The 27907-nt window shown below is 45.2% G+C and overlaps 1 protein-coding gene across 1 annotated transcript in view; it reads right to left on the bottom strand.

Annotated features, from left to right (window-relative positions):
- The window catches only part of LOC126267797 (sodium channel protein Nach-like), a 192930-nt gene that overhangs the window by 121583 nt on the left and 43440 nt on the right, over positions 1–27907 (bottom strand). Inside the window, exon 4 of the mRNA XM_049973101.1 lies at positions 19228–19402. Coding sequence (XP_049829058.1) covers positions 19228–19402 — 175 coding nt within the window. The remainder of the gene's footprint in view (positions 1–19227; positions 19403–27907) is intronic.

Below are 27907 nucleotides of genomic sequence, written 5' to 3'. Positions count from 1 at the left end.
GCTGAGTGGCTACGTTTTCCTAGCAATCGGTTATATGATTTGCTGGTCCCAGTGGTTCCTGGCAGACTGGAGAATCTAGTGCAACAGGCAGTCAGAAACCAACCTTCGTTTACTGAATCTAGATGCGACATTTGCGAGAGGTTTTTGTCGTCTCGCGCACGTCGTGAGTTGATCAGTATGGAATATTATATGGTACAAAAGAACGACGAGTTATTTGAGAATGAAGTGATGGGACTACGCAGGGCCGTGCATGTTTTCTTATTATTTTTTAATGAAGAGCAGATTGTTGAAAACATCTTAGAGGGAATGCATTTGACAGATCTCAGTTTACCGTCTGCAGTAGACCATTAGATTTTGAACAACGAACTGATCGCTTTGGGGCAAGCTGTTAGGCAAGAAGACAGAACGCGAAGTGGTCCTAGTGAAGACGGTAGGGTAATGTGGAAAGAATTAAGGCCAAGTACGTGGGGTTACGGAGATCACCCTCGCTGTTATAGACGCCAGAAGCAAAAACACTTGAGGAGGGACTGTACTCTCCCTCGTGGCGGAGGGAGCTTCTGACATAAGAAACGGGGCCTGGCTAGATAAACAAAATTCTGTAGGTGCATCGTAACCACATATGGGTATAGGGTGCCGTTTGCGTGCGCCAGTCTTAATGAGGAGCCACAGTGTGCCTTATTGGATTCCGGTAGCTCGTCTAGTTTTATGAGTGATACTTGGTATAAAGAGACTATTAAGGTGGCCGATTCTACGAATATGGTGCTGATAGGAAGCGTTCGGGTCAAGGTTAGAATTCAAAATTTCACTTCGAAGATAGGTATGAGGGATGCACGTTTGTGCTGATAATCCTCGAGTCCGATTTTATTTATCAGGTAGGTCTGACCCCAGATCGGAGGAAAGCTAAATTTTATTTTAGCTTCGGTAGTGAGCATCGTACTTTTCACTTTTGCTATCATCATTTACCTGCATAGGAAAGAAGGACAGCAATAGCAGGAGGGGAAAGTGGAACTAAGATAAGTGGTTTCACCCTTCAGCACCTCGATGAGCAACAACGTCAGAGAATTCGTGAATTGTGTGAAACGTTCCGGGATTTGTTATCCGATCGGCTGGGAGAGATATTTGGGGGGGGGGGGGGGAGTGTGGAATCGAGCTGACCGATAAACTCCAGTTAGGTCCCCTCTGTGCCGACTATCGCTACGTCACACGAAGCAGCTGAAAGCCGAGGTAGGCGCAATGAAGACGTGATTAGGACGTCTAAATCACCTTATGCGTCACCGAGTTTTCTAGTACGGAAAAGACAAGGCGGAGTTTTGCCAGTTGTGGATTATAGGTCACTCATCAAGAAGATAAAGTTGCATTCCCTTACCCGATGGTTGGAGAAGACGATGGTGTTCACGACCTTGGACCTGAATCAAGGATATTATCAGGTACGATTGGCCGGGAGATCAGATCCAATAACTGCTTTCATTACTAACTGGAATGCCGGCCGGTGTGACCGAGTGGTTCTAGGCGCTTCAGTCTGGAACCGCGCAATCGCTACGGTCGCAGGTTCGAATCCTGCCTCGGGCATGGATGTATGTGTTGTCCTGAGGTTAGCTAGGTTTAAGTAGTTGTAAGTTACAGGGGACTGATGACCTCAGATGTCAAGTCCCATAGTGCTCAGAGCCATTTTGAACCAACTGGAATCTGTACGAATATAATGTAGTTCGGTTTGGGTTATCGACAGGCTCTGCCGTGCTCTCTCATATGTTGGATAGGGTGTTCTCAAGTCTGAATTTCCAGTGTATCTACCAATACGTGGATGATGCTATTTTAGCGAGAATTTTGAGCAACATTTGTTGCTTGTTAGGTACGCTCTGGACCACTCCGACGCGCGGGCATTGTATTTAAGCTGTCGAAGTCTAACTTCGCTCAGCCAGAAGGGTTCGGGCGAATCCGGGACGCACGAAAGCCATCCATTCATATCGTCGTCCGAGAAATGTCAAAGAGGTTTCCCATTTCGTAGGAATGTGTACGGACGCAGGAGGAGCTGGCCACTCTTCGCGAACAGCTGAGCGTGTTGATGGCTGCGGTCAGCCGTCTTCAGGCTGCTGCCTCGGAGTGTAGCGGCAGTGGGGAGTCTGGTGCGTCGCATGGTGCACCCCAGGTGTTAGATGCTTCACCCACTGTCCCTGCTGTCGAGACATCTTCGCGGGTACCGGGCGCGGTTGGGCCACCCTCTCCCCAAGGGGAGTGGCGGGTTCAGCGGCGTTCGCGGCACACGAGGCGGAGGGTCAATGTGGAGGCTGGCCGTGTGGCATCGCCCGCTCTGCCTGTGAGTGGACATGTGGCTGCTCCTTCAGCAAGGTCCGAGCAGGCACACGGGGGGAGGGGTTTATTAGTTATTGGGAGCTCCAACGTTAGGCGGGTGATGGAGCCCCTTAGGAAAATAGCGGAAAGGTCGGGGAAGAAGGCCAGTGTTCACTCTGTCTGCTTGCCGGGGGGTCTCATCCGAGATGTGGAGGAGGCCCTACCGGCGGCGATAGAGAGCACTGGGTGCACCCGACTGCAAATTGTTGCTCATGTCGGCACCAATGACTCTTGCCGTCTGGGTTCAGAGGTCATCCTCAGTTCGTACAGGCGGTTGGCGGAGTTGGTGAAGGTGGAAAGCCTCGCTCGCGGGGTGGAATCAGAGCTAACTATTTGTAGTATCGTTCCGAGAACCGATCGCGGTCCTCTGGTTTGGAGCCGAGTGGAAGGCTTAAACCAGAGGCTCAGACGATTCTGCGGAGAGCTGGGGTGCAAATTTCTCGACCTCCGCTATCGGGTGGAGAAATGTAGGGTCCCCCTGAATAGGTCAGGCGTGCACTACACGCCGGAAGCGGCTACGAGGGTAGCGGAGTACGTGTGGAGTGCACATGGGTTTTTTTTAGGTTAGAGAATTCCCTCCCTAGGCCCGACAAGACGCCTCCTGAGACGCGGCAAGGCAGGAGTAGGCAAAATGCAACAAGGAATAACAATATTAATGTGCTAATAGTAAACTGCAGAAGCGTCTATAGAAAGGTCCCAGAACTGCTCTCATTAATAAACGGTCACAACGCCCATATAGTACTAGGAACAGAAAGTTGGCTGAAACCAGACGTAAACAGTAATGAAATCCTAAACTCTGATTGGAATGTATACCGCAGAGATAGGCTGGACAGTGAAGGGGGAGGCGTGTTTATAGCGATAAGAAGTGCAATAGTATCGAAGGAAATTGACGGAGATTCGAATTGTGAAATGATTTGGGTGAAAGTCACGGTTAAAGCAGGCTCAGACATGGTAATTGGATGTCTCTATAGGCCCCCGGGCTCAGCAGCTGTTGTGGCTCAGCACCTGAAGAATAATTTGGAAAATATTTCGAGTAGATTTCCCCACCATGTTATAGTTCTGGGTGGAGATTTTAATTTGCCGGATATAGACTGGGAGACTCAAACGTTCATAACGGGTGGCAGGGACAAAGAATCCAGTGAAATATTTTTAAGTGCTTTATCTGAAAACTACCTTGAGCAGTTAAACAGAAAACCGACTCGTGGCGATAATATATTAGACCTTCTGGTGACAAACAGACCCGAACTATTTGAATCAGTTAATGCAGAACAGGGAATCAGCGATCATAAAGCGGTTACTGCGTCGATGATTTCAGCCGTAAATAGAAATATTAAAAAAGGTAGGAAGATTTTTCTGTTTAGCAAAAGTGACAAAAAGCAGATTACAGAGTACCTGACGGCTCAACACAAAAGTTTTGTCTCAAGTGCAGATAGTGTTGAGGATCAGTGGACGAAGTTCAAAACCATGGTACAATATGCGTTAGATGAGTATGTGCCAAGCAAGATCGTAAGAGATGGAAAAGAGCCACCGTGGTACAACAACCGAGTTAGAAAACTGCTGCGGAAGCAAAGGGAACTTCACAGCAAACATAAACATAGCCAAAGCCTTGCAGACAAACAAAAATTACGCGAAGCGAAATGTAGTGTGAGGAGGGCTATGCGAGAGGCTTTCAATGAATTCGAAAGTAACGTTCTATGTACTGACTTGGCAGAAAATCCTAAGAAATTTTGGTCCTATGTCAAAGCGGTAGGTGGATCAAAACAAAATGTCCAGACACTCTGTGACCAAAATGGTACTGAAACAGAGGATGACAGACTAAAGGCCGAATTACTAAATGTCTTCTTCCAAAGCTGTTTCACAGAGGAAGACTGCACTGTGCTTCCTTCTCTAGATTGTCGCACAGTTGACAAAATGGTAGATATCGAAGTAGACGACAGAGGGTTAGAGAAACAATTAAAATCGCTCAAAAGAGGAAAGGCCGCTGGTCCTGATGGGATACCAGTTCGATTTTACACAGAGTACGCGAAGGAACTTGCCCCCCTTCTTGCAGCGGTGTACCGTAGGTCTCTAGAAGAGCGAAGCGTTCCAAAGGATTGGAAAAGGGCACAGGTCATCCCCGTTTTCAAAAAGGGACGTCGAACAGATGTGCAGAACTATAGACCTATATCTCTAACGTCGATCAGTTGTAGAATTTTGGAACACGTATTATGTTCGAGTATAATGTCTTTTCTGGAGACTAGAAATCTACTCTGTAGGAATCAGCATGGGTTTCGAAAAAGACGATCGTGTGAAACCCAGCTCGCGCTATTCGTCCACGAGACTCAGAGGGCCTTAGACACGGGTTCACAGGTAGATGCCGTGTTTCTTGACTTCCGCAAGGCGTTTGACACAGTTCCCCATAGTCGTTTAATGAACAAAGTAAGAGCATACGGACTATCAGATCAATTGTGTGATTGGATTGAGGAGTTCCTAGATAACAGAACGCAGCACGTCATTCTCAATGGAGAGAAGTCTTCCGAAGTAAGAGTGATTTCAGGTGTGCCGCAGGGGAGTGTCATAGGACCGTTGCTATTCACAATATACATAAATGACCTGGTGGATGACATCGGAAGTTCACTGAGGCTTTTTGCAGATGATGCTGTGGTGTATCGAGAGGTTGCAACAATGGAAAATTGTACTGAAATGCAGGAGGATCTGCAGCGAACTGACGCATGGTGCACGGAATGGCAATTGAATCTCAATGTAGCGAAGTGTAATGTGATGCGAATACATAGAAAGATAGGTCCCTTATCATTTAGCTACAAAATAGCAGGTCAGCAACTGGAAGCAGTTAATTCCATAAATTATCTGGGAGTACGCATTAGGAGTGATTTAAAATGGAATGATCATATAAAGTTGATCGTCGGTAAAGCAGATGCCAGACTGAGATTCATTGGAAGAATCCTAAGGAAATGCAATCCGACAACAAAGGAAGTAGGTTACAGTACGCTTGTTCGCCCAATGCTTGAATACTGCTCAGCAGTGTGGGATCCGCACCAGGTAGGGTTGATAGAAGAGATAGAGAAGATCCAACGGAGAGCAGCGCGCTTCGTTACAGGATCATTTAGTAATCGCGAAAGCGTTACGGAGTTGATAGATAAACTCCAGTGGAAGACTCTGCAGGAGAGACGCTCAGTAGCTCGGTACGGGCTTTTGTTGAAGTTTCGAGAACATACCTTCACCGAAGAGTCAAGCAGTATATTGCTCCCTCCTACGTATATCTCGCGAAGAGACCATGAGGATAAAATCAGAGAGATTAGAGCCCACACAGAAGCATACCGACAGTCCTTCTTTCCATGTACAATACGAGACTGGAATAGAAGGGAGAACCGATAGAGGTACTCAGGGTACCCTCCGCCACACACCGTCAGGTGGCTTGCGGAGTACGGATGTAGATGTAGATGTAGATGTAGAATGACTATTTTCGTCAGTTAAATTTGGTTCAAACTACTGCTCCTCTGAATCAGCTCAGAAAGAAGGGCCGTAAATTTGAGAAGGGGTCCTCCCAGCAGGCGTTCATGGTTTAAGGCGATGTTGGCAGCTGCTTCTGTTCTGGCGATGCCACAATTTAATAAGGGGTTCATTGTTCAGACGGAAGCTCCACCCAAAGGGGTAGCCGCTGTGCCTTTACAGGAGTGTGTAGGCGGACAGCGTCCCATCGTCTATGCTTCCAAACCGTTTACAGATCTTGAAAATAAGTATTTAGTTTACGAACTGGTGGCGTTAGCAGTACTGTTTGCCATCGAAAAGTTCCTGCTGTATGTCGAGCACCAGCCCTTTTTACTGGAGACTGATAATCAGGCTCTGAGTTAGGTGCTCGCCAGACCGCGGCGGACAGGAAGAATAGAGCGGTGGATAGTATGTTCGTAACCTTTTAAGTTCACCATTAAGCAAATGAGGGGTTCCGAAAATGTCGTAGCCGCCAGGTTAAATAGGATATTCAGGGACGAAGAGCTTCCCGTGGAAGAAGACCTGGAACAGGGGCGTCCAATAGAAATATGGGGCGCCACGCTGTCGGAGTGTCCTAGCTTTATTCGTGACCTAAAGGGGCAGCAGGACGCCGGTAAAGAGATAAGGTGGATCAAAAAACAGATCCATGGCGGTGAGGAGGTAAAAATCGTATATTCTCAGGAGAGCTATATCGTATTCCTCGGTGATAGATAAAGATGAGCATCGAACTGTTTTGTCCATGGAACTGATACACAGTGTCTGTAAATATTGCCTCGAGATACCAGCAGGGGGTCACTTAGATGACCGAAACCAAAATACGGGAACATTTCCTGTGAGAGGGCATGGATAATGATATGCGATGCATGGTTGTGACGTGTAAAATTTGTGTCGCAAGTAAGCCTCTCTCCGACTCCTGCCGTGAATTACTAGCATCAGTGATTACTAAACGGCATATAGAATGGGGATAAGTGGATTATGTCGGTCCCCTTCGGCGCTCATGTGAGGGCAATCACTACGTGCTGGTTATGCACTTCTGTTGGTTGGCGCAGGGAAACACCACGGAAATAACCATCAAGGCGCTGGAGGCCATTTTTGGGGATTTTGGTTCTTTTCAGATTCTTGTCTCGGACAACGCTCAAACCTTTAGTTCCTCCGGGCTCCGCGCGTTTTGCTTTGATACTGACATTTGTCACACCACAACCACGACGTATTACCATAATCCCCCATTCGCTGAAAGAGTGAACCGCTTACCGTGACGAAGAAAATACGAATTGGGACGTATCACTATCTTGGTTGGTCTATGCCTTCAACACTTCCACCTACATTGCTCTCAAGCAGACCCCAGCCTACGTGATATTCTCCTTCAAGACTAATAGTCCACTGTGCAAGTTGTGGAGCATTAGCAACCTGCTTTCAAAGAAATTCGACACTGCGCAAATCGGGGAAAGATGGAAAGGAACGCACAAAAATCTGAGACTGGCCCATGAACGGACGGAGCGTAGGTATTACGTAGGTAGGTGGGCGACCTCATTTCGTCCTGTGCATAAAGTGTGGGTCAGCAATTTTCAAGCCTCAAGTAATACGGCAGACAAAGTCATCGGGAAATTGTACCCTCGGTGTAGGGGGCCAGGAGCGATTCTGTGGTTTGTAACTCCGGTTACCTTACTTGTAAGAGATCCCGCTTCTAAGCGAAGACACAGGTTAATCCGTTCCAGGAGGGTCCTAGGTTAGAGACATAAGAGTGTATAAACCGCTTATTCAGTACTAGCTGCCAGAATATAAAGCTAGGTTTGGTTTCTTGTTGTGCTTAGTTGCGAGTACCTTGACTGCCTTCTGACAGACGCAGAGGCCACGCTGAAGTTCGAAACCAGAGAAGCTGGGGCTTTGGGCGCTGATGTGGTGGCACGTTTGAAGGTGTCCTCCAGTATAATCGTGACGGCTTGCTCTCATTGATATGTGCCCATGTCCGCTACTGGAGTACTGGAGGGACCTGTTACGAGGCTTCAGTGTTAGGTTCTCGTCTCCTTCTCTCCTCCTCGTCCCCCCCCCCCCCCCCCCCCCAGCTCCAAGTTAATCGGGTGGTGGGGAGGGTGTTCCGTTATCGACGTTGCCCTCCGCAACACAGCTTAAATATCCCGCCGCGGTGGCGTCGCGCCTCTGCTGCAGGAATCCACGATATCCGTGTCTGAACGAGGGAGCTGATGCGGCAGCCGCGGATCTCGGCGGGAACAGGAAGAGGCCTTTTGGTCTCGAGTTTTGATCACCGATGAGACGATGTGTTGTTCGGGCTACAGAGCAGTGATGCTATGGTGGAATGTTCACCGTGCTTTTTGTCAGTATCAGCGGACAGTTGGGCGGAGTAAAGGAGAGACTCTGTGTTCTAACGAGATGTGTAATAGGAATTCTGGAGTTTGTGGAACTTCTACATTTAAATGTGGCATAGGAGACTGGATAAACGCAATCCTATCTGTATTTGATGGAGTGCTTATCTTGTGTGATTAAAGTTCAGGCAAGGGGTCAGTCTAGGTGTGTCGTACTCATGGATGCTTACTTGTCATTTTCTTATAACTGGTTTAATTTACACTCCTGGAAATTGAAATAAGAACACCGTGAATTCATTGTCCTAGGAAGGGGAAACTTTATTGACACATTCCTGGGGTCAGATACATCACATGATCACACTGACAGAACCACAGGCACATAGACACAGGCAACAGAGCATGCACAATGTCGCCACTAGTACAGTGTATATCCACAATTCGCAGCAATGCAGGCTGCTATTCTCCCATGGAGACGATCGTAGAGATGCTGGATGTAGTCCTGTGGAACGGCTTGCCATGCCATTTCCACCTGGCGCCTCAGTTGGACCAGCGTTCGTGCTGGAAGTGCAGACCGCGTGAGACGACGCTTCATCCAGTCCCAAACATGCTCAATGGGGGACAGATCCGGAGATCTTGCTGGCCAGGGTAGTTGACTTACATCTTCTAGAGCACGTTGGGTGGCACGGGATACATGCGGACGTGCATTGTCCTGTTGGAACAGCAAGTTCCCTTGCCGGTCTAGGAATGGTAGAACGATGGGTTCGATGACGGTTTGGATGTACCGTGCACTATTCAGTGTGCCCTCGACGATCACCAGAGGTGTACGGCCAGTGTAGGAGATCGCTCCCCACACCATGATGCCGGGTGTTGGCCCTGTGTGCCTCGGTCGTATGCAGTCCTGATTGTGGCGCTCACCTGCACGGCGCCAAACACGCATACGACCATCATTGGCACCAAGGCAGAAGCGACTCTCATCGCTGAAGACGACACGTCTCCATTCGTCCCTCCATTCACGCCTGTCGCGACACCACTGGAGGCGGGCTGCACGACGTTGGGGCGTGAGCGGAAGACGGCCTAACGGTGTGCGGGACCGTAGCCCAGCTTCATGGAGACGGTTGCGAATGGTCCTCGCCGATACCCCAGGAGCAACAGTGTCCCTAATTTGCTGGGAAGTGGCAGTGCGGTCCCCTACGGCACTGCGTAGGATCCTACGGTCTTGGCGTGCATCCGTGCGTCGCTGCGGTCCGGTCCCAGGTCGACGGGCACGTGCACCTTCCGCCGACCACTGGCGACAACATCGATGTACTGTAGAGACCTCACGCCCCACGTGTTGAGCAATTCGGCGGTACGTCCACCCGGCCTCCCGCATGCCCACTATACGCCCTCGCTCAAAGTCCGTCAACTGCACATTCGGTTCACGTCCACGCTGTCGCGGCATGCTACCAGTGTTAAAGACTGCGATGGAGCTCCGTATGCCACGGCAAACTGGCTGACAATGACGGCGGCGGTGCACAAATGCTGCGCAGCTAGCGCCATTCGACGGCCAACACCGCGGTTCCTGGTGTGTCCGCTGTGCCGTGCGTGTGATCATTGCTTGTACAGCCCTCTCGCAGTGTCCGGAGCAAGTATGGTGGGTCTGACACACCGGTGTCAATGTGTTTTTTTTTCCATTTCCAGGAGTGTAGTATCAGTTTTTGGGGAATCTGAATGAATGTAAAGTTTCTGACGAACGTATAACTGACGAAGTTAGTTATTGGAGCTTTATGTATATTCCATTTGAGTGAATGTCTAGATAAGTGCAACAGGTTATATGATAATAGCTGAAGCATGAATGAAGTTACGATCACCTGTGTTAACTTGCTCCAGTGTTTTAGTTGTGTTAACGAAGCTTGGAAATTTCTGAATGCGTATTCACTTAGGGCAGCAGGTGAAGTGTGCAAACTTTCTTGAAATGTGCTAATAGTCAAATGTTTTAGAGATGCCTAAATTTTGGTGAGTTGTCTCTCAGGCCATCCTCACCCATACCCACTGGAATTCTATCCTTGCTACAGGAACAGTTCCAGTCTTAATATGAATGAGCTGTTTCGTTGTCGCGCTGAGTAGTTTTGTTTTTATGTAGGAAACACGTTCGAGAACGAGGAGAATTAAAGATAACGATGTAAAAAATATACACGTAATTGAAAACAATCTGTCACATTTTCTTATAAAAGCACTTTTATAGGAAAAATTGTACTGTGAAAGAACAATACAGTAACACTCCACCACAAACAGAAAATATATGAAACCGAACTGTGCCCGAAAATTGCGTCAGCTCTGGCTGACAAGCACATTGGTCTACTGCTAATCTCTGTACCATAACTATTCGGCGTTCATCAATCGTGGAATGAAAGGCAATAACCACACAATGTCAGAGAGATGGTTTACAGGAATAATGCTCTTTGATTTGGCTGGACAGCTGATAATAGAGGTACTTTAATAACTGTATCACAATGTAGAACCTGATACGGAATATGATAGCAAATGTTGTGAAGAACAAGGTATCAGAAAGGACCATACAGCATGATCTTGAACTGTGAAAAGGTTTCCTGTGGAGCATATCTGTTGAAAACTATGCATTAATAAATGCAATAATTTCATCGCGGATGGTGCTAATGGGACATGAAGGCTCCAGAATTTGCAATAAATCAGTACGAATCCAAGAATGGCACAGACTAAAGAACGTTATGTTCTTAAAATAAGAACCGTGATTAACGTTTCTGAAGAGTACAAAACTTTATAGCATTTTACACAGGTCTCTGAAAGTTAACATGATGATTCCAATGGGGCTGAAATCTTTAGTCAAAAATAAAGAAGAAATATATTATCATCTATTACAGGCTTTTTATACTTGTAACCAAATGCCAACTGATGTTTGCATATATGGCTAAAAAGCCAAAACAGTCCTTTAGTGTATGTATATGGCTCTAAGCACTATGGGACTTAACATCTGAGGTCATCAGTCCCCTAGACGTAGAACTACTTAAATATAACTAACCTAAGGACATCACACACATCCATGCTCGAGGCAGGATTCGAACCTGCGACCGCAGCAGTTACGCGGTTCCGGACTGAAGCGCCTAGAACCGCTCGTTCACAGCGGCCGGCAGTGTATGTATAAAAATGTCAAACATGCACTGTTGATGTTTCACTATAATATTTATCGTGAATGTTAGTAAATTTTTAATTTTGAGAAATGATCACAGCCGCGGCGGGACCGTGGTTAAAGACGGGAAAACATAAAATAATAGTACTATAATGTTCTCATGAATTGCAACGTGTTTTCTGCTGCAGCGGGTCTGGAAATAAGACATATGTTAACTGTCATAGATTAATCAGCGATCTTGAACGGGGAAACTTGGATAATACCTGATGTGGAAGGCACTTTGAGTAGAGAAGTGATGATTCAAGGTGCACCAGGAGTAAGAGCAGCTCAAAATTTCAGGGTTTCTGTAAGGAAACTGTGAAAACTGAAGACGATTTACTGTAATGGTACAATTTTGATGTCTTGGCCGCTACTTCTGATTTAGAGGACGTGTAAGAACGTATGGAGACGATGTCAATTCAGAACGAGCGCCCTCGACACTCTACGTCTACATACATACTCCGCAATCCACCATACGGTGCGTGGCGGAGAGTGCCTCGTACCACAACTAGCATCTTCTCTCCCTGTTCCACTCCCAAACGGAACGAGGGAGAAATGACTGCTTATATGCCTCTGTATGAGCCCTAATCTCTCTCATCTTATCTTTGTGGTCTTTCCGCAAAATATAAGTTGGCGGCAATAAAATTGTACTGCAGTCAGCCTCAAATGCCGGTTCTCTAAATTTACTCAGTAGCGATGCACGAAAAGAACGCCTCCTTTTCTCTAGAGACTCCCACCCGAGTTCCTGAAGCATTTCCGCAACACTCGCGTGATGATCAAACCTACCAGTAACAAATCTAGCAGCCCGCCTCTGAATTGCTTCTATGTCTTCCCTCAATCCGACCTGATAGGGATCCCAAACGCTCAAGCAGTACTCAAGAATAGGTCGTATTAGTGTTTTATAAGCGGTCTCCTTTACAGATGAACCACATCTTCCCAAAATTCTACCAATGAACCGAAGACGACTATCCACCTTCCCCACAACTGCCATTACATGCTTGTCCCGCTTCATAGTGCTCTGTAATGTTACGCCCAAATATTTAATCGACGTGACTGTGTCAAGCGTTGCACTATTAAGGGAGTATTCAGACATTACGGGATTCTTTTTCCTATTCATCTGTATTAATTTACAATTATTTATATTTAGAGTTAGCTGCCATTCTTTACACCAATCACAAATCCAGTCCAAGTCATCTTGTATCCTCCTACAGTCACTCAAAGACGACACCTTCCCGTACACCACAGCATCATCAGCAAACAGCCGCACATTGCTATCCACCCTATCCAAAAGATCATTTATGTAGATAGAAAAGAACAGCGGACCTACCACACTTCCCTGGGGCACTCCAGATGATACCCTCACCTCCGATGAACACTCACCATCTAGGACAACGTACTGGGTTCTATTACTTAAGAAGTCTTCGAGCCACTCACATAATTAGGAACAAATCCCATATGCTCGTACCTTAGTTAGAAGTGTGCAGTGGGGCACCGAGTCAAACGCTTTCCGGAAGTCAAGGAATATGGCATCCGTCTGATACCCTTCATCCATGGTTCGCAAGATATCATGTGGAAAAAGGACGAGTTGCGTTTTGCAGGAGCGATGCTTTCTAAAGCCGTGCTGATGCATGGACACCAACTTCTCTGTCTCAAGGAAATTCATTATATTCGAACTGAGAATCCTGCAAAAAACCGATGTTAACGATATTGGTCTGTAATTTTGACGATCCGTCCTTCTACCCTTCTTATATACAGGCGTCACCTGCTCACACGCGACGGGCAGATCCTCTGGTCCAGATATGCACTTGATGCACCATCGGTGCGACATGGCCATCTTACTGTGGACTTCTCCACCGCCGTCATCACCGCTCGGTCCGAATGCTGCTAAGGAGTTACTGACCTGCTGCTGGGTGATCGTTCCGATGTGTATGCAGCTGCTGACAAATCTGTACTTTCAGGAAGCCGTTTTCAAGTGCGATTAACGGTCTAACTGTGACTATTCTGTTCCTCGTTGTACTACAAGACAAGGGCAAGCAAGTCATTGAAATAACGATCTACAGTGGTATGAATTGATGACATTAAAGCCGTGGCCTGAGCTAAGAGGGGCGGGAAGCGTTGAACGCGTTTATCCTGCAGCGTGCAACACCTATTTAATTGACGATGTGGAAGTGTACTGACGGCAAGCATTCCGGGAGGTGCGTGCAGCTGGCAGCAGCAGCGTTCACCGGTGAGTGAGCGTTCAACTTTAACCAGCTTTTGTTTCTCGAGCGTGCATCGAGCAGCGAAGGCACAGGCTCTGAAGAAATTGTCACAGCGGCACAAGAAACGGAAGAAATTCGGCAATGTAGTCATTCACAGCATAAAAGTAGGTGGATTGGAAGGAAGATATGGAGTGAAACAGCAGTCAAGTCTAATATTGACGGTATGTACAGTGACTCACAGAAGAATTCGGCCACCAGTGATATGTTTCATCTTTATTTCATTATATACAGTCATCACATATTACAGTAGTAGTCTCGGCACAAAATGGTATTGGACTATGTAATTAATAACATAACAGCCGGCCGGTGTGGCCGTGCACTTCTAGGAGCTTCAGTCTGGAACCGCGTGACCGCTACGATCGCAGGTTCAAATCCTGCCTTGGGCATGGATGTGTGTGATGTCCTTGGGTTAGCTAGGTTTAATTAGTTCTAAGTTCTAGGAGACTGATGACCACAGATGTTATGTCTCATAGTGCTCAGAGCCATTTGAACCATTTAATAACAGAACAGCATTTTATTATCTGTAAACTTAACTCAAACAGCATAAACAATACCACGTAAAGAAACTTGCTATCACAGCCACAAAAGTTTTCGGGTGGCAGTTATACTAATCACGACTTTGTTCATTTTAATCCCTTGTATGCAGTCCTTTTTGCTTAATCACTTGTTCCAAGCATTTAGGCTTGCTATGAACTTATTTGTCGCCATTATTCCAGTATTTGCTCCTTTAAACCTTGTTTTGATGTTATTCGCTTCAATTCACTCCAACGATTTTCTATTGGGGTCAAGATTGGACTCCGAGGAGGGGTATCGAAAACCTTAGGGCAATTATACAGCGTCCATAGTCTCACAATATCCGCTTTATGCTTCGTATCATTGACTTGATACAATTTGAACGTTCGTGAAAGCTTTAGGATGTTCAGATACTTAGGCTTGTCCATAGTACCTTCAATGAATGCTAATTCGCCTACCCCACATGAAGACATGGAACCCCAAATCATGACGGCTCCACCACCGTGTTTAACTGTGGGTTTCAGATGCTTCGGTTAAAATTCTTCACGCGGTTTACTCCAAGGTCTTCCGTTTGAGGAGAACATCTGCACTTGACACTCATCGACAAAAATAACTTCGTGCTGCTTCTAGAATTCCGGTCGTTCGTTTCTATTCCTCTCAATTATCATAGGCTTCTTCCTGCTCACTCGACCTTTATACCCCTCTCGTCTGATAATTTGTCGGACCTTTTCAAGGGGCACGTCATTCCCATGTTCCTGCTGCACTGCGGCAGCAAGTTTCGTGGCCAGCGACCTTGGATTTTAATATATATGCCGTCCGCGGATAGGAAAATCTCAGAGTGTGAGTTATAGCGTTTTTATTTAAAGTCTTTCTTCAAAATTTATAAAACAATATTCGTGAGGTAGGACTGATCCTCCAATCCTACCAATAACTAAATCAGAGATTATTCCAAACATAAACTGTCTGTAGTAACCATACAACTTCTCCAAACCAAGCCCCGGGCGTCTCGTGAAGAGTCCACGCTGCCGTCAGCTAAGTCCGAGGACGAGTAGAGGCCCTGCGAGGATGGCTCCGGTTCGCTGGCGGCGGTGGACGATGACGCGGCGGCTACAATAACACCAGTGGGCTCGCTCGGCTCCTGCGCCAGCCTAACCCTGCTTGGCGCATGGATATGGCTGGCTCTATTTGCAGTCACGTGTCGAGCGGAAGGAAAGAGGTCCGCGGCTGTAGCGAACTCTTGCGGCGCCGTGGACGCCTCCTGGTGGTCTCCAGGAAACGTCTGTGTTTCCGGGTCGACCGACCAGACTGACCCCTACTCGGTCCGGGGCCCGCTCTACCGGTCTGCTTCGCGGGAAGCGAGAGTTGCAGGCGGTTAGTCTGGACACAGTAGATTTATTTAAAGTTTTCTTATTACTCCAGTTTCCTCTCTTTTACTCACCTTCTATGGTCACCATGTTTTTGGCTTATCTTCAATTCTGTCTTCTCTGTTGAATCTTCGTATAATGTCACCTATAGTACTCTTCCCAGAATGAGATTTTCACTCTGCAGCGGAATGTGCGCTGATATGAAACTTCCTGGCAGATTAAAACTGTGTGCCCGACCGAGACTCGAACTCGGGACCTTTGCATTTCGCGGGCAAGTGCTCTACCATCTGAGCTACCGAAGCACGACTCACGCCCCGTCCTCACAGCTTTACTTCTGCCAATACCTCGTCTCCTACTCTTACTAATTTGCAACAATGCGGCAATCTGTCTTTCGGAACATCCTTTAGCGTTACGGAATATAACAAGTTGTCTCTTTTCAGATGACGTATTGTTTCCTTTCCGCCCATCGTACTGTGCACCAAGCGTATTAACAACACGGAAACGCAACACACAATGAGCCTGCTCGGTCTACAGCTGGAACCATTGCAGCCTATACGAATAATAAAGTAACTGCATGTTGTGGTGTCTTTTAATGCAAATATACATTGCACGTAGTTAATTATATTATACAGCGACCTGCTTGTGGTACAGTGTCAGACAATATTCACACAACAGAATGGACTGGCAATTAATTCTCGTTGGCCTCAAATGTTCGAAGAGAACTTCACATTTGAAGAACAAGGAGGGTGGTCGAATACTTTTGTGATGCACTGTACTTATTTATATTCTGTCATTCAGTTCTAACAAAAGTAGTTCACAAACAATCCGTACACATGTCTTGCTATTAGTGACGTTAAAAGCAATCATTTAATATTTGTAATGCTATTTTCATTTGAAACGGAATTTTTTTAAAAAAACGAAAAAAATTATTGAATTCGGTTGTAGTTGCACCAAGGTAGCTGCAAGTTCTTCCTCTGCCGACATAGTTGCACAGAAATTGGCACGTGTTACTCTCAAGCATGCATCAACATTTTTCAAAAAAAAAAAAAAGTTCAAATGGCTGTGAGCACTATGGGACTTAACGACTGAGGTCATCAGTCCCCTAGAACTACTTAAACCTAACTAATCTAAGGACATCACAAACAACCATGCCCGAGGCAGGATTGGAACCTACGACCGTAGCGGTTGCGCGGTTCCAGACTGAAGCGCCTAGAACCGCTCGGCCAATCCGGCCGGTGATATTTTTCAACGGATAATCAAATTTAGACAGAGATATATTCCTGAATTCATGGAATCTGATTATAAACCAAACGATTTTCTCTGTTTCGCTGCAATACTTCGAACTTTCCTTCCGCAGAATAAATCGACCTTCAGAAATGTATTTCTTACCAGTATCAAATCGGACAGTAATGCATCCAACCCTGATGTTTCTCTGATCTCTGCAAAACCATAGTACACACCACTGAGCCACGAACTGATACTCAGGACATTACAGCCTCAGCTCGTGATATGGTGTCATCAAGCGTTCTACCCGCTCCCCACCACGCTGCACTTAACCCCTTGCCATATGAGTCAGTTGGTCATAGGTTTCAGTCTTGTTTGTATTTTAATGCTGTCGCCGCCAGAAGTAATGTAGCTCTTGTTTAAAATAGTTTAAAATATGGTTACTTCAGTGTAAGAGATTGCACTCTATTTCATGGAACTCGCATAAATAAGAGTTATTCCACTAATCCAAAGACGCTATTGGACACAATTTTCTAAAAACACATTGTACAGAAATTACATTTGATTTCGTGAGCTATAGCCCTATTACACTGGATGTTCGCTCCCCTTTAAAAGTCGGCCGCACACACAAATAGATACTGAAAAACATAGAGCTGAGTATGTAATGAGTCAGGAGAAATTGTCAAGGCAGCTAAGACAAGAATTAAATTAGTCACACTTCTGCTTGTAGCAGATACAATCTGCAGTTCACACAGACCAACAGTAAACGTTACACGCCACATTCTACAACGAAATACAGAAGGCATTACAAGATGCTCGAAAAATTCATATTCAGGACTGAAGTAATGTTCCGCCAGCGGGCCAAGTCAGTTTTCCATAAAATTAAGAGCAGATGCACAGCAAATACGCATATTGTTGTTGAGTCTGAGAGAAACTCAACGAAACGAATGTAGTGTGCAGTTGCAAAGAATACGGAACATTTTTAGTTTTCGTACATGTATCGTTTAATGGATGATGGGGCAGCAGTTGTTGCGAACTGTTGCTGTCAGAATGCGCTTCACGGACGTATTCATCGTCTCGGCTGCCCATTGACTGCGTCTGGTAATTCCCATTCCCGGTGAAAACTCTCTCGGTATGCTTTACGCCTAGCATTCTTAGACTCTACTAGTTTAGCGTCCGCTGCTTAGCTTGCATAGATTGTATGATCTGCACAGTCTTTTTTTACCTTTTTTCTGCACTCGAATTTTTATTTTCATAAATCGCAAGGCCTAAACTTTTCACACACTTTAAGGTCATAGAAGCACGGTCTTTAATGAATGTACTTCTGCCCAAAAAGCGATTCTGGTAGCTGGAGTCCAAGGTTTTTGTTAATCACGCTTCTTGCATTCTTGTGGTGGTACATGCTTAGAAACTTCATCCCCTAATAGTATAAGATCCATACGGTCTTCAGATTTCAAGTTTCTATCCTTAGCTGTTTAGGGTGGCTGACGATGAGTCACTGAATCACTCTCACCCTATTCCACCCCCTTAGCGGTTGAATTTCCGAGAAAAGGGGAACACTTATTTTTTTCTTTTCTAACTGGGAAGACAAAAACCAGTTGCCACAGATGTAGCTAAATATGATTTCAAAATGAAATACTTTCATAAAACATTTCACCCTGTAATTCACCTCCTTAAGCATTGAGTATCCAAAAACAGTGAATTGCGTTTTTTTTTACTTCTCACAGAGAAGCCAATTACAAATTTTCATAGTATTATCATAAAAAATGCTTGAATAATGAAATTTTACCATAAAAACTTTCTTCCCCTATTTCACCCCCATAGGAGTTCAGTTTCCAAAAACAGTGAAACACGTATTTCTTATTTCTCACCAACAAGCGAAATTAAAATTTCCATTAGCTTTAAAAATGATTTCACAATGAAATAATTCATAAAACACCCCATTAGGGGTTGAACTTCCAAAAAAACACTGAAACACTTTTTTTTCCAACAGAGAAGTCAAATACAAGTTTTCATATATCTAGCTCCACAAATACTTAATAGTTCTTTAACAATGATTTATTTTTTTAAAACTTTCACCAACTATTTTACCTCCATATCGGTTAAATTTCAAAAAACTCTGAAACAATATTTCTTTATTTCAGACCGAGAAACCAGATACCTCATCCCTTATTTCAACGACTTAGGGGTGGAATTTTGAAAAATCCCTTCTTAACCGACACCTATAGTATAAAATAAAAACCGTTTGTAAATATCAATTTTCTATCCTCAGCGGTTGAGTTGATCGATGATGCCACAGTGAGTGAGTGACTCAGTCAGTCGGGACACGAATAACCAATCCCTGGTGGCAGTTCTGTTCCGCCGTGTGGTTTTTAACTCTTCTAAAGGAAGCACAAATTTCAGCCTTTGTTTTTACCAATTGTAAACGGTGTAAAAACGCGTAGCCATTGCGTGTATTTGTACTAACTGAAAGCAGTGCTTTGAAACTTCTTCTCGAAAAACTATGAATTTTGAAGTGCACAAACCTGCATCATGAAGCGCGTGATGTTTATGTCGTTGAGCTTGTCAACGAGGTCGCCGGCCTTCTCCATGGAGAGAGGCACCATGTAGTAGTAGGGGAACTCCACCAGCGCCAGCGCCGCCATCACATGGTACAGCTTCTGGCGCGTCACATCGTCTGCTTCTGACAAGTTCAGGTACCTGCGAGACAGGCGAAAAGTTTTAGAGAAAGATGCACTACCTTTAACACTGGCTTTAATCAAGTTAATATCTGGCCAGGTTTCTCCAGCAGGGAAAACATGTGTTGAGAATGATTGACGTCCGGCGTGTCTCGCTTAAGATCAGCTTTCGGAGGCTGCCAGAGCTCTAGAAAGTTACTCGCCAGGGGAGGCCACGAAGTTCGGATCATGAATTTATTTCAAGCTTCGTACACTTTTAGTTCTGGTCCATTAGGACAAGATAATGTGTACATAGCAAGGCGTACTACGACGATTTCGAAAAACTGGCAAGAAAACTTTTAACCGTCAGTGATACACCGCCGCGTTACGATCCTGGGCAGAACACGGCACTGGTAATGACGTTGAAGTTCCGTAAGTGGTTGATCGCTGGATCGAGTCCCGCTCTCGTTTTCCTTTCTTTTAAATTCATATTTTTCAATACTAGTCATATTATTTCATACATATTACTCTTAAAAGTAATGTGATGAAGAACACGTGTTTGCTTGAGCCTTTATTGAATTTCCAATGGTATTTGGTGGTTTGCTAACCTTTATTATCACTACAAATACGCTCCTGGAAATGGAAAAAAGAACACATTGACACCGGTGTGTCAGACCCACCATACTTGCTCCGGACACTGCGAGAGGGCTGTACAAGCAATGATCACACGCACGGCACAGCGGACACACCAGGAACCGCGGTGTTGGCCGTCGAATGGCGCTAGCTGCGCAGCATTTGTGCACCGCCGCCGTCAGTGTCAGCCAGTTTGCCGTGGCATACGGAGCTCCATCGCAGTCTTTAACTCTGGTAGCATGCCGCGACAGCGTGGACGTGAACCGAATGTGCAGTTGACGGACTTTGAGCGAGGGCGTATAGTGGGCATGCGGGAGGCCGGGTGGACGTACCGCCGAATTGCTCAACACGTGGGGCGTGAGGTCTCCACAGTACATCGATGTTGTCGCCAGTGGTCGGCGGAAGGTGCACGTGCCCGTCGACCTGGGACCGGACCGCAGCGACGCACGGATGCACACCAAGACCGTAGGGTCCTACGCAGTGCCGTAGGGGACCGCACCGCCACTTCCCAGCAAATTAGGGACACTGTTGCTCCTGGGGTATCGGCGAGGACCATTCGCAACCGTCTCCATGAAGCTGGGCTACGGTCCCGCACACCGTTAGGCCGTCATCCGCTCACGCCCCAACATCGTGCAGCCCGCCTCCAGTGGTGTCGCGACAGGCGTGAATGGAGGGACGAATGGAGACGTGTCGTCTTCAGCGATGAGAGTCGCTTCTGCCTTGGTGCCAATGATGGTCGTATGCGTGTTTGGCGCCGTGCAGGTGAGCGCCACAATCAGGACTACATACGACCGAGGCACACAGGGCCAACACCGGGCATCATGGTGTGGGGAGCGATCTCCTACACTGGCCGTACACCTCTGGTGATCGTCGAGGGGACACTGAATAGTGCAAGGTACATCCAAACCGTCATCGAACCCATCGTTCTACCATTCCTAGACCGGCAAGGGAACTTGCTGTTCCAACAGGACAATGCACGTCCGCATGTATCCCGTGCCACCCAACGTGCTCTAGAAGGTGTAAGTCAACTACCCTGGCCAGCAAGATGTCCGGATCTGTCCCCCATTGAGCATGTCTGGGACTGGATGAAGCGTCGTCTCACGCGGTCTGCATGTCCAGCACGAACGCTGGTCCAACTGAGGCGCAAGGTGGAAATCGCATGGCAAGCCGATCCACAGGACTACATCCAGCATCTCTACGATCGTCTCCATGGGAGAATAGCAGCCTGCATTGCTGCGAAAGGTGGATATACACTGTACTAGTGGCGACATTGTGCATGCTCTGTTGCCTGTGTCTATGTGCCTGTGGTTCTGTCAGTGTGATCATGTGATGTATGTGACCCCAGGAATGTGTCAATAAAGTTTCCCCTTCCTGGGACAATGAATTCACGGTGTTCTTATTTCAATTTCCAGGAGTGTATTACATGTATAGCTATCTACAAGTAAATGACTAAATGCTTAAGGTTTTACTGAAAATATATGCCTATCGTGAGTTCCGAAACCCTTTGGACCTGTAGTCGGGTAAAGTACAGAGAACTGCTTTGCACCAGAACGCTTCGATCGCCAGACACAGGTTTCAATGAGGAGACAAGCATCGGAAATAAATACGTGAAATGTATTCACGGTTCCTAATATGGACCACCATCAGGTGTACCATGCAATGACGACGATGAAAATCTGTGATGTATCAGGACTCGAACGTAGATTTTGCGCTTACCGTCTTACCTTTAGGCTAGACCCAAACTTCCATATGACGTCAAGCATGTGTCTACAACGTACACTCGTACATATATTAAGTATATTCCCGTACAGGGGAGATATTTTAATTGAAAGTTGTCGGCGGATAAATGTGATATTGCAGTACCTGTGATGTTCAGAAGTACAATGCAATATCCGATACAGATTTTCACCTGATGATTCTCCAGATTCGCAACTCCGAATACATTTTATGTGTTTCATAACGTTAAGTCCCATAGTGCTCAGAGCCATCTGATTTTTTTTTATTTGCTTCATAACGACTGTGGTCGCCGCAGTGCCTGCATGCCTGTCCGAAGGAACATTACACTGTACTTCTGAAAAACAAAGGTAGTGCAGTATAGTATCGTATCTATAAATAAAGATACAGATAACTTTATTTAGCAATACAGTGAGTTACAATGTTGCAGAATATGAGGGTAATATACAATTAATCGTCGTATGCGCTGTCAGCTTTACAGGTTGCAGGATGATATTTTCCATATAGACACGGAAAACATAAATTAAAACGGCACCTACAACATCCAATGGATGTCACTTTCACGCATGCTCAGGGAATCTTCAGGGGTTATAAGGAAAAACAAAGATCAATGATATTTTGAAAAATTCTTTCCGTTTCTACCGGCAATTTGGTTGCAAACCATGCGTAGCGCAACGTATCTTTGCCGAAAATTTGCGATGTACAGTTGAATGTATTTTAATAGACCTTCGCAAGAAGGAACGTCTCGTTCATTGACAATCAAATACCAAAAAGTTTGAAGGCACTTGATGAAGCTTTTAACTTATGTTTAGAAACAAAAGTGGCATAATATTTGTTTCAACAATAAAAATTAGTGAACAGCGAAATAACATTGATAATTCAATGAAAGTTAATTCAATTACACGTCTCTTTTCGTCATATAACCTTTCAATTGTAATATGTAGGCAATAATATGACTAGCGTTGGAAAAGTGTAACTTAAAGAGACATGAGCGGGATTCCATCCAGTGCTCCACCATCACGGAGCTTGAACGCTAACCATCTCATGAGCAGGGTTGCAACGCGCAGGTACGTCACTGACGAGCAAAACTTCTCTTGCGATTTTCTCGAAGTCACCCGAGTAATATGTCTTACTACTTGCATAATATGATTTCCTAATGGGCTACTAAAGGTGAACAAATTTTCATGTAAATTCGTGATCCCTTGTTTTAGCGCAAGTGTCGATTAAAGCTTTCCCAAGGAAGTGCTTCATAAGTATATAATCGACAGCTATCTCCGAATAATAGGACCATTTTCTACGTTATCCCTCTGGTCAGAACCTCAATGAAAACGTAGATTCGTTTGATGGTGGTGGGGAAAATTATTCACCTAACTCTGATAATTCTATATATTCTTAGTGAGTGATAGATTTTGTGCCGAGCATTATCAACTGGTTTGAAAACAAAACAAACTCCCATATAATAAAGGAATTAGCTTGAAGATTACTTTTCGTATTAGACCACCATACTCAATCACAATAACAAAATACCATTTACGATTGACGCGAATTTCTGGTGGAACAGCTATCTTTACATTGTTACTGGAACTGCGATCCACTCTCTTGTCAATTTCAGGACATTTATTGTACTCTTCCTGATGATACTACAAAACTTCAGGAAAATATCGTAGTATTCTGAAACTAAACTGCGAATTTTTTACTTTTCTCTGGCGAGTTGTCATAGTACTGACTAACTGAATTAAAGTGGTAGAACATAATGTTTCAAACTAAGAATTGTGCCTAATTTCCTGATGAGCTTTTATTTTGGCTGTCTCTGTTTTTCTTCATAGTACCGTGTTCATCGCATTAGCACAACAATTTCTATAGGGGAAATACGAAAGCGTACTCACAAATGAGATGGAAAGTACATCAGAAAAATACAAATTATTGTAAATGTAGCGAAAAGTGTTGACTTTCTTGTGTGAAGCACGATACGAGTAAATCAAGTAATAAAATATCCGAAGCAGGAAGAACCTTTAACAGTACATAGTCAAGCAAAGACGCTAAGGTCGAGCAACATTAAAGAACATGATGTCTGCAACAAACAAAACATGAACAAATATAGTGACGCTTAGTCTTAATTTGTAGACTAACACGAATGTGCAGGAGACAGAAAGTATTAATAGTTCCCTCTGACGAGAAAAAGGCAAATTTGTGTATTTCCTAACTCATATTTTATTAACATTAGGAAATCGGTGCATTTGTTGTTGTAGCAAAGTGGAGAGATATAAAGGCCTTCGGAAAAGACACCGAGTTAGTCGCTGAAAGAGAGAACGGGAGCGGGCAAAATTTGATAACCCAGACAAACAACATGTGTGACCATACACCACCCAAAATGAGCTGTGGCGTCGTCGTGGAGCAAACACACCCTTTGACACCTTTCCCTCGATGCTTTGTCTTGACTATCTCCTGTAATCTCGTCAGGATTTTTCGGTAGAATATTCCTGCGACAGTTTACCATTTACGATCACAATCTGCTATCACCATACTATGAAATGCCCCCCTCCCCAAAAAAAGCATCACTTGCCTGATAAAGCTCAGGGCGCCTGGCCAGCAACAATGACGTGTGCCCATCTTCACTGAGGCTCAACAGTAGCTAAGTCGGGACAACTATGGGAGGAATTCGAGGATCTTTGTGACAGTAACATCTGGGCAAAACAAAATCATTGAGCATTCTTCTGTAAATGAGCAGTAATACATCGGAAGGATTAAACAATTAAACCTCAGCAGAATATCATAGATACCTCAAAGGCGGGCTCGAGAATCTGATGATTAATTAATGACATACTAACAAAAAATTTAAACTATGCGAACAACACCTACGGTATAAAAGGTTTAGAAGTCTAAGCAAGAACGTCAGTGAGAGTCCACTACGACTTTCTGCTGCTAATAAGGCGAGTACAGCGTTCTTTTATTATGTATTTTTACTAGCTGCAAACAGGAGCGACTTATTTTCAGTTATCTGTGTAGTTCCTAGTTTATTTTTGTAATTTCTTGCGTGTTTGAATGCTTACTAGGCACAACCTTTTATTTTAATAACAGTGTAGCGTAGTCTACTGCCATTACTATCGACCCTTGTATCGACCCTCGTATCGTACAGGCTTTTGTTCGTTTTGGTTAGAACAGCTCAGTGTCAGTTAGACCATCAGTGGCAGAGCACCGCAAATTCCTGCTGCTAATAAGGCGAGTACACCATTCGTTTATTACGTATTTTTACGAGCTTCAAACATAAGCGCCTCCTGGAAAGGAACTGTGATTGCTGTGTACAGATGTTAGCTGAGTTGCTGATCCTTCGCTCACAGCTCCAGGCTGTGTTAGCTCCTGTCACACAGCTTGAGGCTGCTTCCAAGCGGTATCACTGCGAGGAGTCGGATGCGGCTATGCGAGGGACGTCGAGCACATCCCACTTGACTTCCGATCGGTCCTCTGCTGTGGCCGCCCCGGCACTGCCTTCACTGAGGTTGATCCCTCACCTGTGGTTGAGTGGGAGATCATTACAAATTCTTGGAGGCAGCGAAAGACTTTCTGGGGGACCGATTGTAAGGCCTCCCCGGTTCGTTTGACGATCAGGTTCGGTTTCGGGAGTTATCTGTGGCTGACATAGCCTTTGAGCCGGATGCAGTCATCAATCCTGTTCCAGAGGGAGCATCTAGGCCTGCAAGGGCTGGGCATTCACAGAGGGTGGGTTTGCTGGTAGTTGTGAGCTCCAAATTAAGCGCGTAATGGGGCCCCTTAGGAACATGGCTGTTAAGGAGGGGAAGGAAACCATGTGCACTCCTTGTGCATACCAGGGGGAGTCATCCCGGATGTGGAAAGGGTGCTTCCGGATGCCACGAAGAGTACAGGGTGCAGCCAACTGCTGGTGGTGGCCCACGTCGGTACCAATCGGAGCAGATTCACACTGGTTTCGGGCAGTTAGCCTCAGTTGGTAAAGACTGCCAGTCTTGCTTGCGACATTAATGTCTGCAGCATCGTCGACATAACCGACTGTGGCCCTTTAGTGCAGAGCCGAGTGGAGGGTCTGAATCAGACGCTTAGGCGGTTCTGTGACTGTGTAGGCTGCAGATTCCACGACTTGCGCCATCGGGTGGTGGGTTACCGGGTTCTGTTTAATAGGTCAGGAGCCCACTACACACAGGAAGCGGCTACAAGGGCAGCGGGGGCTGTGTGGAAGAGACTGGACGGTTTTTTATGTAAGAGGGTCTCGGGAAACACCAGAAAGGGCGTCCATCTAATTGGGGGCAGATAAAACACAGTAAGGTAATTGTAGAAACGATAGGTATTGTAGTTGTAAATTGTCGTAGCTGCGTTGGGAAAGAACCAGGGCTCCAAGCCCTAATATAAAGCACTAAAACTCAAATAGTTATGGGTACAGAAAGCTGGCTAAGCCCGAAAATAAGTTCAGCCGAAATTTTTTCAAACGATCTAACAGTGTTCAGAAGGGATGGATTAAATACAGTTGATGGTGGAGTATTTATTACTGTCAGAAGTAGAAAGTTCATGTGAAATAGTATGGGTAGAGATGATACCTGACAATCGTACTAAACTATTAATTGGATCGTTTTACCGACACCTCTGACTCAGAAGACTTATTTGCTGAACAGTTCAAAGGAAACTTCAGTCTCATTTCAAATCAGAGCCCCGCTCATAGAATTATAGTCGATGACTTTAATCTATCCTCGATACGCCGGAAAAACTATACGTTTAAAGCAGGCGGCAGGCATAAAACATTATCCGAAACTGTACTGAATGCTTTCTCAGAAAATTAATTTGAACAATTAGTTCATGAACCCACTCGAAGCGGAAATGGTTGCATACTTGACCTCTTAGCAACAAATAATCCTGGACAAATAGTAAGTGTTGTGACAAATACAGGGACTGGCGACCACAAGGCAGTAGGTGCTAGGCTGAATAGCGTAACACTTACGACCATCAAAAAGAAACACCAAGTACATCTATTTAAAAAAGCTGATAAATATGCTCATAACGCCTTTTTAAGAGACGGTCTCCACTCCTTCCTATCTGATCTCGTAAGCGTAGAAGAGATGTGGAATGATTTCAGAGACATAGTATTGATGGCAATTGAGACATATATACCACATAAATTAATAAGTGATGGTAGTGATCTCCCATGGTACACAAAACGGGTCAGATCGCTTTTGCAGAAGCAAAGGAGAAAGCACGCCAAATTTAAAAGAACGCGAGATCCCCATAATTAGCAAAGTTTTGCAGACCTTCAAAATGTAGTGCGTACATCAATGCGAGATGGTTTTTTAATTTCGACAACGAAACTCTGTCTCGGAATATGGCATAAAACCCAAAGAGGTTCTGGTCATACATAAAGCACACCAGTGGCAAGACACAATCAATACCTTCACTGCGCGATAATAACTGTGAAATCATTGATGACAGTGCCACTAAAGCAGAGTTACTAAATACGGTTTTCCGAAACTCCTTCATCAAAGAAGACTAAGGAAATATTCCAATCAAGAACAACTGCCAAGATGAGAAATATAGAAGTAGTTATCCTCGGTGTAGCAATGCAGCTTAAATCACTTAATAAAACCAAGGCCTCCGGGCCAGATGGTATACCAGTCAGGTTCCTTTCATCGTATGGTGATACAATAGCTCCATATTTATTAGTTATATACAACCGCTCCCTCATAGAGTGTTCCGTACCTAAAGACTGGAAAATTGCTCAAGTTATACCAATACCCAAAAAGGAAAATAGGAGTAATCCACTGAATTACAGGCCCATATCATCAACGTCGATTTGCAGTAGGGTTTTGCAGTACCTTGAAGAAAACGATTTATTGACACATAGTCAGCACGGATTCAGAAAACTTCGTTCTTGTGAAACACGACGAGCTCTTTATATTCATGAAGTAATGAGTGCTATCGACAGGGGATGTCAAATTGATTCCATATTTTTAGATTTTCAGAAGGCTATCGACACCGTTCCTCACAAGTGTCTTCTAACGAAACTGCGTGCGTATGGAATATTGCCTCAGTTTTGTGACTGGATTCGTGATTTCCTATCAGAAAGGTTGGCGTTTGTAGTAATAGACGGAAAGACCTCGAGTGAAACAGAAGTAATATCCGGCGTTCCCCAAGGAAATATTATAGGCCGTCTGTTGTTCCTGAT

Source organism: Schistocerca gregaria, chromosome 4 (assembly GCF_023897955.1).
Source record: "Schistocerca gregaria isolate iqSchGreg1 chromosome 4, iqSchGreg1.2, whole genome shotgun sequence".
Taxonomy (NCBI): Eukaryota; Metazoa; Arthropoda; class Insecta; order Orthoptera; family Acrididae; genus Schistocerca; species Schistocerca gregaria.
This window is presented reverse-complemented; position numbering and strand designations above follow the sequence as displayed.